The sequence below is a fragment of the Corvus brachyrhynchos genome, unplaced genomic scaffold, assembly GCF_000691975.1.
Source record: "Corvus brachyrhynchos isolate BGI_N302 unplaced genomic scaffold, ASM69197v1 scaffold315, whole genome shotgun sequence".
In the NCBI taxonomy this organism is placed as follows: domain Eukaryota; kingdom Metazoa; phylum Chordata; class Aves; order Passeriformes; family Corvidae; genus Corvus; species Corvus brachyrhynchos.
This window is the reverse complement of record NW_008237903.1, coordinates 896,166-910,535: the sequence shown is the minus strand read 5'-3', so window position 1 is coordinate 910,535 and position 14,370 is coordinate 896,166. Positions and strand designations below refer to the sequence as shown.

The 14,370-nt window shown below is 44.2% G+C and overlaps 1 protein-coding gene across 6 annotated transcripts in view; it reads left to right on the top strand.

The window, feature by feature from the left end:
- Positions 1–13,503, top strand: part of CTTN (cortactin) — a 17,778-nt gene extending 4,275 nt beyond the window's left edge. The window contains exons 4-16 of one of the 6 annotated variants that reach the window (XM_008632682.2): positions 112–222; positions 886–940; positions 1,451–1,561; positions 2,367–2,477; positions 2,754–2,864; positions 4,135–4,245; positions 5,919–5,974; positions 6,496–6,565; positions 7,044–7,192; positions 10,086–10,175; positions 10,268–10,457; positions 11,343–11,414; positions 11,691–13,503. In XM_008632682.2, coding sequence (XP_008630904.1) covers positions 112–222; positions 886–940; positions 1,451–1,561; positions 2,367–2,477; positions 2,754–2,864; positions 4,135–4,245; positions 5,919–5,974; positions 6,496–6,565; positions 7,044–7,192; positions 10,086–10,175; positions 10,268–10,457; positions 11,343–11,414; positions 11,691–11,827 — 1,374 coding nt within the window. In that variant the 3' untranslated portion in view covers positions 11,828–13,503. Of the gene's footprint in view, positions 1–111; positions 223–885; positions 941–1,450; positions 1,562–2,366; positions 2,478–2,753; positions 2,865–4,134; positions 4,246–5,918; positions 5,975–6,495; positions 6,566–7,043; positions 7,193–10,085; positions 10,176–10,246; positions 10,458–11,342; positions 11,415–11,690 lie in introns of all 6 variants that reach the window. The other 5 variants (XM_017733039.1, XM_017733040.1, XM_017733042.1 and 2 more) reach the window with 5 other exon arrangements.
- Positions 13,504–14,370: the final 867 nt, after the last annotated feature.

The following is a 14,370-nucleotide window of genomic DNA, read 5'->3' as shown; positions in this document are numbered from 1 at the left end:
GTGATGCATGTTGGTAACAAAACTCACCCTCAGGTTGCTTGGTGCAGTGTTTTGTCTGACACACAGACCTGTGTAGAACTGCTGTCTCTGAACTTAACCAATTTCTTGCAGTCAGCTGTTGGACATGAATACCAATCCAAACTTTCTAAGCATTGCTCCCAAGTGGATTCGGTGAAAGGGTTTGGTGGCAAGTTTGGAGTACAAACCGATAGAGTTGACCAGGTGAGTGATGTCATCTCCTCCTGCAGCCACCCACAGTGGTTTATTTCCTCCTTTTGTACATAAAACTGCAAAATTCCAGTGCCTTAGGATGCTGTCGTGGGCTGCTCTTCCTGCTCTTTTTGAAGTTTAGCAGAAGCTAACACTGACTGTTATGGAGATGAATTGCTGTTTAAAGCGGAGCAGAAAAAAATCCCTCGTGGGAGATTGAGATGAGTTGAAAAGAAAGCTGAAAAGAGATGTTAAAATATTACTTTTCTTGTATTCTTGGACAAGGTCAGTGTGAATGCTATAGCAGGAGGGGTTTGGGGGATGGTTTGCCCTGTATCTTAACATGAACTACTGGGCAGGATGATTAATGTCGTGTTCCAAGACTCCGTAACAATCCCTGCATGGAAATGCTGGATTTTTGTCATACTGAATTGCTGGACCTGGCAAGGCCAGACTGGAGTGTGCTGCTGGTATGATTTGCCATGCACTAAATTACCATGTAAATGCATATGGCTCATAAGTTAAATAGGTATTTATGCCCCCAGTCCAGAAGGTCAGAGCAGTATGGAAAGACACAGGAGCTTGCCATGCTCTTCATCCACTTGCCATGCTCTTCGTGCAGTTTTTCTCCTAATGCCTAACTCTGTCACACATGTCATTTTATTTCTCTTCCAGTCAGCTGTTGGGTTTGAATATCAAGGCAAAACTGAGAAGCATCCCTCCCAAAAAGGTAAAGTGGGGAGGTGGTCACCTCTGTGAGCACATTTTCTGTAAAAACCAGAGTAGATTCTTTCACTGTATGGAAAGTACCTCGTTTAGTGAGACCTCTGCATGACATTCTCAATGAATCAAATGGTGGGTTTGGTGGAACAGAAGAGGAATAAATGAATTTCAGAGCAGTTTCATGAGTTGATGAGGTTTTAAGGCAAGGAAATAGTGGGTCGTCAGGAGTCTTATTTTTCTCTCTGAAGTGAGGTTCAAGGACATGTCAGGAAGACTGGGAGTTGCTCTTTGCTGTATTGCACCCTGTTGGAAATAGGGAATAAATTTAATGGGAACCATCATAAGCTGTAGGACGGTTGCTTATCTTGTATTTAAAATGAAACCGAATTTTGTGTGCTAAAGCATTAATAATACTTCAGTTCTGAAATAACTTGTTTTTCCCCTCAATTGCTAGGCTATGCTGTATCTGTGACAAGTGCCTTCATGCTGTTTTTATTGTGCTTTACTCTCAATGCAGACTACTCAAGTGGTTTTGGTGGAAAATACGGAGTACAGGCTGACAGAGTGGACAAGAGTGCAGTGGGGTTTGATTACCAGGGGAAAACTGAGAAACACGACTCCCAGAAGGGTGAATAGACACACATGTGTTAGCAGGCTCCTTCCCTGATGCTGTAGGCTCTGCCCATAGGCCATGTTGTAAAATACTTATGTTTTACACTTCTTGCACTCCCAACCTGCTGAAAGGTAATGCTGGGTAAAATTTACATTGCTGAAAACCTCGACTTCTGAAAAAAGAAGCCTAAAAACCCGTCAGTTCTGCCTGGTTTTAAGGAGGTTTTTTGCAGCTCCTTTTGAAAAGCTGTAGATCAAAGTATTCAGACTGTGAGCAGTTTAACCACCACAGAGAAGTGCTTCGAAAAGAATCAGCTGTTTGTGGATTAAAATATTTGCCAGTTAGCAGCATTTAGAGTTAATAGATTTTGTGTTGCTGGTCAGGTTTCCAGGCATGTCTGATCAAAAATTGACCATTTTATTAAAAAATTGTGACAATTTGCCATCTGTTTCCTGTTTATCCCAAAGAAATGTTTGTGCTCTAGAAATGCTAGCAAGGAGCAGGGGGTGTTTAAAAGCATCCAGGCTGTTGCTGACACAGGTTTTGAAGTTCACTTTGCTAAAGTGTCTTCAGAATTTTACCAAGGAGTCAAGCAGCTGAACTGCTGGTATTGCCCAGCAAAATGCAATTTTATTTTCCATCCTGGAGAAGGTATTCTGAAGGATTTCTGACTTCAGTGTCTGAAATCAAGTTTATCTGAGGCTGTCAGTGCTTCTTTCAAAACATGATGTAATGCTAGCAGCCCTGATTATCACAATTTTTCAAGGTGATGATTTTGTTGCTGAACACTTAAAACAAAACTCTTCCCTCTTATCTCTAGATTATTCCAAGGGCTTTGGTGGTAAATATGGTGTCGACAAGGACAAAGTGGATAAAAGTGCTGTTGGCTTTGAATATCAAGGCAAAACGGAAAAACATGAATCACAGAAAGGTTTTTATTATCTTCTTTAAAAATAGCAGCTCAGACCCTTTTAAACCTGGGAAAAATATTTTGTCTGTGGGGTTTTTTTGGGTGGGAGTTTTTGGATTATTTATTTTTTTTTGTGGTAAATGTGTGTTTGCCCTGTATGTGTGCAGACTGTGCATCCCCTCAAATGAGTGCGTGTATTATGAACAGGGTGGCTTATCCCCTAACATGTTCCTGGTTTTTCTGTTGAATGCAGTTTACAGCTACGAACTGCAATAATGTTTTCTGAAAACTCCACAGATTATGTAAAGGGCTTTGGAGGCAAGTTTGGCGTGCAGACAGACAGACAGGACAAGTGTGCCCTTGGCTGGGACCACCAGGAGAAAGTGCAGCTGCACGAGTCGCAGAAAGGTACAGAGCTCTCCATTCCTTGCTGTTCTTTCTGCCTCCCCTCATTGTGACCTCCTGTTGCCTGTGTGAGCCCCCTGCCCTGGTGTCTTCGGGCACAGCCTCAAAGGAGCTGGCGTGAGGCTCCTTTCCTGTGCCTGGGTTTTGCTGTCACTGGTTGAACTGGTGGCTGCAGAGCGGCTTTGGCACAGCTGACACCCAGCCCCTCAAAGTCCAGGCTCAGGGCTAAATTCTCCCTTTATGAGCCTGCAAGTAGCCTGGATTATTTTCCTTTTTCAGTCGAGTTGTGCAAACCACAGGTTAGGAATTCCTTTGTACTTCCCTCAAATAATTTTTCCCGTCCGGATTCTGTTGTGTATATCCCTGTTTTCGTGCAGGGACAGACTAAAATGCAGTCCTTCTTCCTGGCCTGTGGGGTACCTATTACTGTGAAATACTTGGTGCCCAGTAAAAACATAACTTCCTGTAAAATGCAGCTGTTGCTCTCTAGCCCTCTGCCTGTCACTGCTTTTAAATTAATGTTTTTCAGTGATGAAATTAAAACTGTTCCTCAGAATATTGTTCTGTTGGGTGCTCCAGCAGATTTGTTGTGAGAGGATTACCTGAAGCCCTTTTTTCCTGTGCCATCCCTCGTTTTATAACACACATATGTATTTATATATATAAATATATATATATACATGTATGTAAATGGCTGTCCCCTAGGCAGCAGTAGGGAATGATCAGCTCTTAGCTGAAACCTTTTCTCCCTCAAGCTGTGTGGCAGCAGGGATATTCCTCCTTCCTTTAAGGAATGTCTGGAGGGTGGTCTCTGTGGAGCCCATCTTCACACTTCTTTAAAAGTCGGCTGTCTGTACAAATGTTAACCACGCTGATGAAGGAAGCTCATTTGATTCTCTTGTATGTTTTGGTGTTTATTTTGTTTATTCTCTTGTGTATTTTGTTGTTTTGTTTGGGTGAACAAATTAGCTGTGTGCCTGTGTTCATACCTTTGATGAAATGCAAGTGCATTATGCAGTATGGATGAAAAATGTTGAGAAATGGTTTTTTTCTGTGACTTCAGAATGGTGTTCTTATATCTGATAAATCATCTCAAGTTGAGACTTTTTTCAATTTACTTTTACAGAAGTGTCTTGAGATAGTTTGTTTTTTTTTTTTCACCATCCAAAATTGCTGATAATTGAAAATATTGCAAAAATTATTTTGAGTGTCTCTGACTAAACTTCTTTATTTTCCTGCCTTGGTTTTAATGTATCCCATGTGGCTTTTTCAGACTATAAGAGTGGTTTCGGAGGGAAATTTGGTGTACAGACAGAAAGGCAGGACCCATCTGCTGTGGGGTTTGATTACAAGGAGAAACTAGCCAAGCATGAATCTCAACAAGGCACCGTTTTTCACTTGTTACTTTCTTACCAGTGCAGCCACTTCTCTCACAGTCTGAAATAGTTCTCTGAGTAGATCAACGCCAGGAATGTGCAGACACTTTCTTGCGCTTCTGTCCTTCCATGATCCAGCAGTTTTCTTCATTTTATCCTTCAAGTATTACCTAAAGCAAGCCTATGTTCAGGAAACCCAAGGTTTAGTCAACAGCTCTGCAAAATCCTGAATTAATTAATAGCTGTACATGCAGTGTGATAATAACATTACTGTTAGTATGATGTTAATGAAGTCAGTTTTAGAGACTAAATATAAGGTTTTGCCTGGATAAATTGGTGGGAAAATATTCAGATAATGGCCATGCACGTAACCATTAACAATCAATGAGCTGTGGCAAGATCATTTAACAATTATTGTAGTCTTTGAAAGAAGTAGGGAATGTTTGTGGTTCTTGGGTGAGCAAATGCTGTTATAATGCTCTGTTTATTCATTGTGAAATAGTTGGGGTACAACCCATGAATTCCTGGTTTTCCGTTATCTTAAAGTGAGGAGTCTGGAGCAGGAAAATGTAAGTGTAGTATATTTATTCTGGCTGAAAATACATACCAAGCTGAAGAAAACGAGGGTGCTCATTGATAGTTGATATTTTCCTGTGCTGTAGTGACACAGACAGACTTTCAGAGCCCGAGTGCAAACACTACAATGGCTGGCAGGGAGAGCCAGTGGTCTGGGGGCTGAGAGGAGCAGGGCTCGTATTCCAGGGATGGATAGGAAAGCCTGTCCATGTAGAGAGTGTGAGGGCACATTCCTACAGCTCACTGCCACCACAAAGAGGTGTTTTTTCCAGCCACACACTCTGGCTGCTGCTGTTGTGCTGCTCTGGTGCTCCTCAGACATTCCTGTGAGAGCAGAAACCCACTCCTGTCCAGGTTTGTTTGTTGTTTTTATCAGCATCACTAGTGAGTGAATCTGACTTGGGAGTGTCATGAGGGCTGGGGTCAGCACCAGCTGGGAGGCAGAGTGTGCAGCTCAGGGCTGGTGTGGGATAGCACAGCCACCCCATATCTGTGCTGGCGAGCTGCTTTAGGCAACTGAAGCTGTGGCCTGTAGAATTGCCCCTTTCCACCTGTAGAGCAGGAGTGATCTCCAGTGGCTTTAATATTCACCAGCGGAGTATCACAGCCAAACCCACTGGAATGAGAAGTTTGTTACATTTTCCTGCCATTCATGGAATTTACCAAGCTAAAGAGGAAAAAAAAACCCAAAACTAAAACACCTCTGTAGTCACCGAAGACTCCTTTGAGCACAGAAAATGTCTCAGGCTCCATGATTTCTGCAGAGGGCTCAGAATTGGTGCAGTCAAAGGCTGTGTTGCAGAAGTGATGCATCAGAAGGGCTCCTCCCTTACTCTCTGCTTGATCCCTGATCAATCCTCAGCTTCACGTTTACTCAGGGAATGCATGTGGCCCACAGTCTGTCGTCTGCTGGTCTTCCTGAGGGCTCCTGGGCTTCTGTGTCCTCTCTGCATCAAAGCCAAGTTGCATTTTCTCTGGTGGCTGTCACTGTGGCTCTGCATGCAGCTGAAATGGCTCTTTGCACCTGAGGTGGCTGTTTGCATCTGGCAGCAAGGCGGGAGGGGCACCAAACTCCCTGCTCTGACCTTTTTTGTCCTGCCTTTAGATTATTCCAAAGGATTTGGAGGGAAGTACGGTGTCCAGAAAGATCGGATGGACAAGGTAGGTTCCTTCAAAGAGCCAAGACTTCAATAGTCTGTGGGGCTGCAGAGCAGCCTGGTTGGATCTGCACGGCTCAGCTCTCTATTTCTGGACACTTCTCCAGTCTAAGAGTAAAGGTTTGTGCTTTCCTAAACCTTTAAAAAGCAAATTTATACACACAGAGCTGATGCCATCTTATGTGGATTAGAACAGCAACAGCTACACAGTGTATGTTTAGGGTATTGCCTTGCTTTTAGTTCTGATGAGTCACTCTTAAACATTTTTTTTAATTAATAGGATTTTGATGTGTTTAGAACTGCCCCTGAACATTAATTCCTTCTAGTTTGACTTGCAGAAAGGATTATTATTATTATTATTATTATTATGTCAAGTTTTGATTCTTCCTGATTTGGTTTTGATGTTCTGCAAAAAGCCTTAGGGGGGGACACTGTTACAGTAAAATATGTCAGGCTGAGGCTGTGTGAATGTCTTCATGAATTTGTGGGTGTTTTTACATGTATCCTTTTTGGCCTTACTGATAGAATGCAGCAACTTTTGAAGATATTGAGAAACCAGCATCAACTTATCAGAAGACCAAGCCAGTAGAAGCTGGTAAGGCATTGGCCCCAAATCCTTTCTTTGGAGGTGATAATGTCCAGAATCCTGGGATATTGATGTAGTAGTGCTGAGTAAGGATCATCCAGAGGGAACTGCTGCATTTGCAGCTCTTTAGCAGCCTCAGATACTCTGCCTCCTTCCTTTAGAGGTTGTTTTGCTTTGTTACAGTTTGTTTTTTCTCTTGAGGCTCGTCAGAATTAAGGAAGGGAAAAATAAGGGAGAGTGAGCTGTGTAGGAGAGTGGTGGAGGTTGTATCATGAAGGAGAGGAGGGAGAAGCAGAGGTTTTTTTGGAAGACTCTTGGTGCACAAGAGGTTTGAGCTGGGAAGGGGGAGGAAGAAAGAAGGACTTCCCTGACTGGACTATGAGCTCAGAGGGCAGAAAAGCAGAAATTCGTAGCAAAAACTCATTCTGGGCTACCTTTATATAGGACCTGAGACATGACTTGACCTGAATTCTTTTCCATGTCACAGTTGCTAATAAAACAAGCAGCATCCGAGCTAACTTTGAGAACCTGGCCAAGGAGAAAGAGCAGGAAGACCGAAGGAAGGCAGAAGCTGAGAGAGCCCAAAGAATGGCCAGGGAGAAGCAAGAACAGGAGGAGGCTCGGAGGAAACTGGAGGTCAGTAAAATTCAAGTCCTATAGGAGCAGCCTGGTTTCAGTGCAGTGCTGGGAGAAAAGGGAATCTCTGAGAAAAGGTATTTTCCTCCTTTCCAGCTGGGCTGTAAAGCTCAAAGTGTGTGTTTGTGTCTGTGCTTTGGCTGTGCGTGACTCCAGCCTGGCCTTTTCCTCCTGCACTTCTGCCTTTTGGCAGTCCCAGATTCCCTTTGGGCACAAAGGAGCTCATGAGGAGAGAGCTCTGTTGTCCCCCAAAAGCCCTGCACATACAAGAAATTTAACCCCATGGTGATAGCTGGTGGTGCTGTTCCTTTGGGATCAGTGTTTTGGGAGATGGAGGTGGTGCAGCACACAGCCAGGAGATTAGGGCAAGATAATCCTCCCAATGTTTATTGAATCTTAGGGAACTAAAACAATTGACTTAGCATTGGCAGGGGTAAAAGCTTAGTGATTTTTGTGTTATTCATAAGCAAGATGTTTAGTCAGAAACTGCATCTTGCCTGCTGTATGGAATTTGCATATTTGTTTAGATTAGTTTATATTAGAGGAGACTAAGGCTTGATGTAACTAATTTGTTTTAAGAGTACAAAAAGGTGCTATTATCACCTGTTTTGCCTTATGGCACCATGATGTGCCGTGCGAGCGTATGTTCACTGCAGAGATGTATCACAGGCTGAATGGGAGCTCATCTTTTCTGCATCAGTCTAGTGCTGCCTTTCCTCCACGTGGACTTTTAATACCTTCCCCCAAACACTCCTGGGGTTTCTTTACTGTGCTGGAGAAAAGCTGGGAGAGGAAGAGGTCATGGAATGGTTTGGGTTGGAAGGGACCTTAACTACTGCCTTTTTGGTTTTATTCCTTTGTTATCTCAGGAATTACATTATTTATTTGCTGGTATTTTTGCTGTAAGTGTGGGTTAAATCCAAGCCATTTTGATGGATTTTTCTTGTGTTTCATCAAGGATTCTGTTGCCTGGACACATTGGAAGTTTTTCCCCCAAAGCTGGTATTTAAATTTCCCCGTAACGAGATGATTAATGTTCTTACAGCCTGAACGTCTCCATGGTTAATTGTGGGATTCTGCAGGCATGGACAGGGGGAATGAGGCTGAGGAGAGCTGAAATGGCACTGCTGGCACTGCCCCTTGCTCCCAAGCTGAGCATGGGAAGGGCAGGGATGTGATCCACAGCATCCACAGACAGTGCAAAGGGCGGGCACGGACTCTGACTGGAGTGAACTTTATTCCTGTCAGGGAACTTCTTCACACCAAAGGATGAAGTCCCACTTTCAGAGGGTATGTGAGCACACACACTCCCACCAGGGGAATGTGCATATGGACTGCATTCCTTCCAGAGCCCTGTTTACTGGTAATCCTCGTTCTGGTTTGCTTCTCACAAATGTCACACAGTCAAAGAGTGCTCAGGGAGCTCTTCTTCGATGGCTGGGTTGAGTCAGTGCTGCCTCACGATTTCACTCTGCTCTGCTGCCTTGGAAAAAAAGGCAGGATGCTCTTTCACATGGAGCATTTCACTGTGGAACAAAACCCAGCCTGAGGGGGACCATGCAATTTAAATGTTTTATGGCAATTATGCTGTGTCTATCCTAAACTATAATCTGGATTGCAGACCCATTTCCTAGGACAAGTTAGTCAAACTCTTGCCACGTTTGACATCAATAATGGATTGATACTGCTTAATTTGTCCCGAAACTTAGGTTTGACTTCTAATAATCACTATGCTGGTGTCTTTTTATCTTTTTTATCTGTAGCACAGGAGTTAAAAGTGGGGGAGGGTTTGCATCAGGAGAGATTTTTTCCAAAAAGCACAGCACTAAGCTTTGAGTTGTCTTCAAAGCTGGTTCTGCTCTCAAAACACGGTTTGCTTTCTTCGTTAGATGTATTTTTTTCTGAGCTGTGACAAGCAAAGGAAAGGAAGAGTTTTTTGGAACAAAGTCCTACCGCTTCATCTCTGTACTGCCATTTCTCCTGAGAATCCTCTGGGGTATTACAGTTTGATGGGCCTAAACTACTGGAGTGCACAGATTCCCATTGCACACATCCTCTCTTCTTTTTTTCAATGAAGAAGACAGTTTGGCCCTGGATTCGTGGTTTTCTTTTCCCCTGTGGTAAAGAGAGGCAAAATGAAAGTTACCTGTTGAAATAGTTACCTTTTTTTGTGTCATGTGAGCAACACAGCATTTCTTGCACTTCGGTGTCCTGGCTCCCTAATGAGTGGCTTCCCACTGATGTGGAATTGCCCTGTGATTCACAGGTGGGATGGCACAGCATGAAGCACTTGAGTGCCAGAACAGATCCACGTTCTTTGTGTCACAGAACACAATAGCAATACTACTTTTATTTCTGCTACATCTCTTAGCTCCTCTGAACATTTGAATCCTGCACTGTCACTGTGTAGGACCCTCTTTTGTCTGAGCTATTCAGTCCTTTGCCTTGGCAGGAAGTTTTGCAGACCTGCCAGAGCTTGCAGGGCCATTTCTCATCAAAGGCAGTTCATCAGTCATGCACCCAGAACGTGTGTGGGCTTCAGGTTCATTAAACTCAGGCTGAAATGGGACGTGAAGCCCAGCCAGCTGATGAGCAGAATGAATACACTGAGCACCAAAACCCTGCAGCTCCTCTGGGGATGGGCCCAACAGCACTGGTACTCTATTTTTAAACACAGGCATGCATATGTGCCATGGGGTTTTGTTTCTTCCCTTTTTTCCCTTGTGCTTTGCTGCACTTCTGGTGCTCTGCTCGGCCCAGCCAGCCCAGTCCTCCTGTGACCACAGCAGTTTGTTGCAGGATATGCTGCCTGTCCCTTATTCTGGAGGGTTGTCTCTTGGTCATCTCTGTAGCGACTGAACTGCACTGAAGTTTTCCTTTCTCCTGGATTTAGGAGCAAGCTAAAGCCAAGAAGCAGACGCCACCAGCCTCTCCTGTCCCACAGGTGGCGGAGCAGAAGGCGCCCTCCAGCCCGCTCTACGAGGTTTGTTGGGATCACCTTCGGGACGTGGGGTTTGATCCTGAGCATGGGAACCTCTTCCAAAACCCTGACAGAGCTCCCCTGTCTTCCTGCAGGATGCAGTTTCCTACGAGGCAGGGTCAGCCTACAAGAGCTCCAGCCCATCCTACCCCACTGCCCGGGAGCCAGAGGCTGGCTACAAAGCAGCGGAGCCGGACTACCAGGAAGCAGTGAGCCAGCGGGAGGCGGAGTACGAGCCAGAGACTGTCTATGAGGTGGCAGGAGCAGCAGACCACTACCAAGCAGGTTTGTTTCTCGCAGCAAACCCCTTAAGATAAGGATTATTTCCTTGTGCAGGAGCTTACTGAGCAGTGGTGCCGATAGCACGCTGTCCTAGTTTTCTAAACTCTCAGTCCGATGAGACTTTCTACATTCCCCACCAACAAACTTTAATTAGGAAATTAATATATGGCTGCAGCAAGGTGTTGAAGTTACTTAACTTCTGTGAGATGAAGTTGGAGTAATTACAGTGCTCTCCAGGGCCTCAGTTCAAAAAGAAATTCAGGGGTAACCATTCCCACCCCGTGGAATGTAGCTCAACGTGAGAAGAAAGCACTGAGCTGGAGATTAAACGTGTGCCGAGCCAGCAAAAAAATCCAATCAACAATTCTTGGAGTTTGAAATGGATGTGTTGTGTTCTGTGCCTGTGAGGGAGCCGAGTAGGGATCTGCGAAACTGCAAGAGTAAGGTTCTTTTGAATTCCTGGGTTTTTCTCACCTCTTCTGATTACTGAAAGAGGTGTGAAGGATGAACCTGCTCTGGTACAAAAACTGGGAATTTGAAGCAGGCCCCTTTCTGCCTCCCCAGCATGCACCACTTGTATTAATTATTCTCTTAGACGGTGATCTTGAGCTCAGCTGTCCTGTCACGTTTTACAGAAGCAGTACAGGGCTGATTGTTTTTATGTAGTCCTGTGCTAAATGTCTCTTGTAAGTGCTTCCTTTCATGCTTCAGGTGTGTGTGATTTAGGGAAAAACTCCATGCAGAAGGAACAGCAGCACTGCTGAAACCTAGCATGGGTTGTTCCCTGCTTCCTGTGTGGGTTAGCAGTGCAATTGAAGGAGAAGCACCACAGAAAAGAACTGAGGGGATAATGTGCTTCGTGTTTTAATTGTTCTCTCCTCTCTTCAGAAGAAAATGCCTATGATGAGTATGAAAATGAACTTGGGATCACAGCCATAGCCCTTTACGATTACCAAGCTGGTGAGCAAAGCTCTTGTTTTCACCCTTTGCCTTTGAAAGCTCTGTTCTGCACAAGATAAATCTGGATTTTTCCTTTGCCTTTTTATGTCCCTTGTAGTAGCAGATGAAAGTCAGGGATTTGGGGGTTTAACAGCAGCGTGGAGACGCTTGCGCGAGTTACTGGGTGCTGTTTGTGGGAGCGGTGGGAGTTTCCAGAAAGCCCTTTCACCCAGGTGCTGGGGCTGTTGTGAGCCCTTTGCTTGTGTGAGTGCTGACCCTGTTGGGCTCTCCCTGCAGCGGGTGACGACGAGATCTCCTTCGACCCCGACGACATCATCACCAACATCGAGATGATCGACGACGGCTGGTGGCGGGGCGTGTGCAAGGGCCGCTACGGCCTCTTCCCTGCCAACTACGTGGAGCTCAGGCAGTAGGGGCTCCCGCTGCTGCTGATGCCTTAATTCCCCAGGCCGCACACACGACTGCTCACACTACAGACCACGAGGCTTTCCTGAGGATGGAGGGGGTGTAGACATATGGCTTTTATATTTAATACTTCGCTGATGCTTTTTAGAACGTTTATGCCACAGAAATCGCTAATATATTGTAACTACTCCGTCTGTCACCGAGGCTCTTGGGATTTATTTTCTTCTGGAAACGTTTCTTCTCTGCCAAATTAGCCAAGCCTTTTGGAGGACAGGTAGCTGTCTGCTGTAATATTGCATGTTTTACTCCTAAGTGAGCAGATTTACTCAAGTGTTCAAGTCTAGTTAGTCTTCCAATAAGCAGCTGAGAAGGTCATGGCTATGCAGGTTGTTTGCATTTCCACCAAGTGGGGAGGACTGGGGAGGTGCAGAGTTGGGGGCTTTTTATTTTCTTTTCTTTTTTCTTCTTTTCTTTCTTTCTTTTCTTTTCCAGATAGTTCTTGAAAAAAACAGAGAAAATGTTTGAAAATTGCAGCTAATGGCAGTTAATCAAATACTGTCCAATATTTATGGAATATTAATGTTATGAAGGAAACAGTCTGGTACTTTTTCTCTCTCTTTTAAAGTGAAGTTCCTTGGCTCTTGAATTAATTTTATTTTTCCTCTTTTTAAATTATTTTTTCTTGGTCCTGCTCCTCCTGCTCATGTTATCCCAGAGGAGGGCTGCAAACTCTCTGGCACTGATTGTCCCAAATTCCTTTACATTTTTGGTTTTGCTTCACCCTCCTCTTTTCCCAGGAAAACTTGGAAAAGTTACTGTGCAAATGTTAAGTCACCCAAGGAGATTCCTGCTTGTTCAGAAGGAAACTGGCATCCAGACCTGCAGGAATATTCCCATTGCTTTAAATGGCAGGAAAAGGTGGGAGGGGCAGGGTTGCAGTTGTGTCCTGCGTGCAGCACATCCATTGCCACACAGGGAAGGGCCTGCTGTGCAGTGGTGACATTTTATGGAACCATTCTCGAGTCAAGGAATGTTAATCATTGGATTTGAAGCCCATGTGAATGATCTCCATTTTTAAACCAGACAAGAGTCTTTTTTTTTTGTATGTTCAGCAGAAACTGCCAGTACTGTTCTACTAAACAACACAATTAAACCTGTTTGGGTTTGGTTTTGTTTTGTTTTTTTTTGCCAAAACTGAAATTCCTGTCGCTCTAGAAAGCTGAGCACTGCAGATTTAGGGTCCCTACCAAAGATAGCAAGTTGTATCCAGTAGTGCACGTGTTCAATGTCTGTACTGTCTGTTTCCACCTTCTGGTCTAAAGAAAAATGGCAAATCTGGTGTAGCAGCCAAGAAAGAAGGCAAAGAATTCCTTCAACTCTAAATTTGGACCAATGGAATATAGAAGGCCTGTACAAAATGGTGAAATGTACGGTGTATCAAGGAGGAAGGCATCATGTTGAACCAGTTCTTGGATGGTTGGGACAATCCTTCATGAATGTCACGTGTGTTTCATGATTATTATTACTATATTTTTCTCCTTTCTGTGGTCTCATATCTATGTTGTACTTGCATTACTAGGGTTGGGTTTTATATGCAGTTTATTTCATCCAATTTTGCATAGAACACCTCATAGGGATATGTTTTTTGTAAATTAAATATTCAATAAATTTTTTGAACCATTTGCATGGAATATTTTTTTTTTCAATAATTTTCTTTTGAAAAATCTCAGCACCAGGCTCAGCTTTGGCTTTTGTTTTATGTGCCTGTTACTTCTGCTACAACCACCTGTGAGCTGTGGGGTTTGTGGCTGCTGCTGGATTTTGGGAATGCTGGGGGCAGCAGCAGGGCACTGAGTGCTCTCCCAAACACAGATGTGGATTACATCAAATAAATGTTTCTCTCCCTTTGAAGCTGTTCTGCTCTTGTTCATGGCAGAGTGGGTCCTTCCCAAGGCCTTGCTTCTCTCAGTCCTGCCTGCAGGAAGGTTCTGCCTTGCTGCCCAGGTTTTACAGTTCCAACCCTGAACTTTTCTGGGAATCTGGTGCTTGATGCGCCGCCGGAAACACCGAGGAAGAAAATCCCAACAGCCTTTTTATAATTCTTTAATGCTGCTGATTATTAATGCTGCTTTTTACTCATGGTTTGCCTCACCTTATGGAGAGGGCTTCATGGAGTGGAGAAATTCTCAGTCATGAGATACCCTTGGCTGTCCCAGGCTGCTGTTGATTTTTAATTTAAAGAGATTTTCAATAGCAAGAATCAACCAAACTGGGTTGGTTTTTTTTTTTTTTTACTTTAACCAACAAAGAGGAGCAGGGGTCTGGGGAAGTCACCAAATGAAGCACAGGGAGCATCCCCAAGTGGTGGTTTGGCTTTGCAAATGCAGGCTTGAAGCCACCTGTGGTTTTCTGAGACACTCCAGTCTGCACCAGGAGCTTTCCCAGTGCATCCTGTGGATGTTGAATACTCCAACTCTTCCTCTTACTACAGGCTTTTCCTTGTTAGAAAGGGGTGTGGAGCCTCCAAAACTCCGGCTGCAGTAACGTCCAT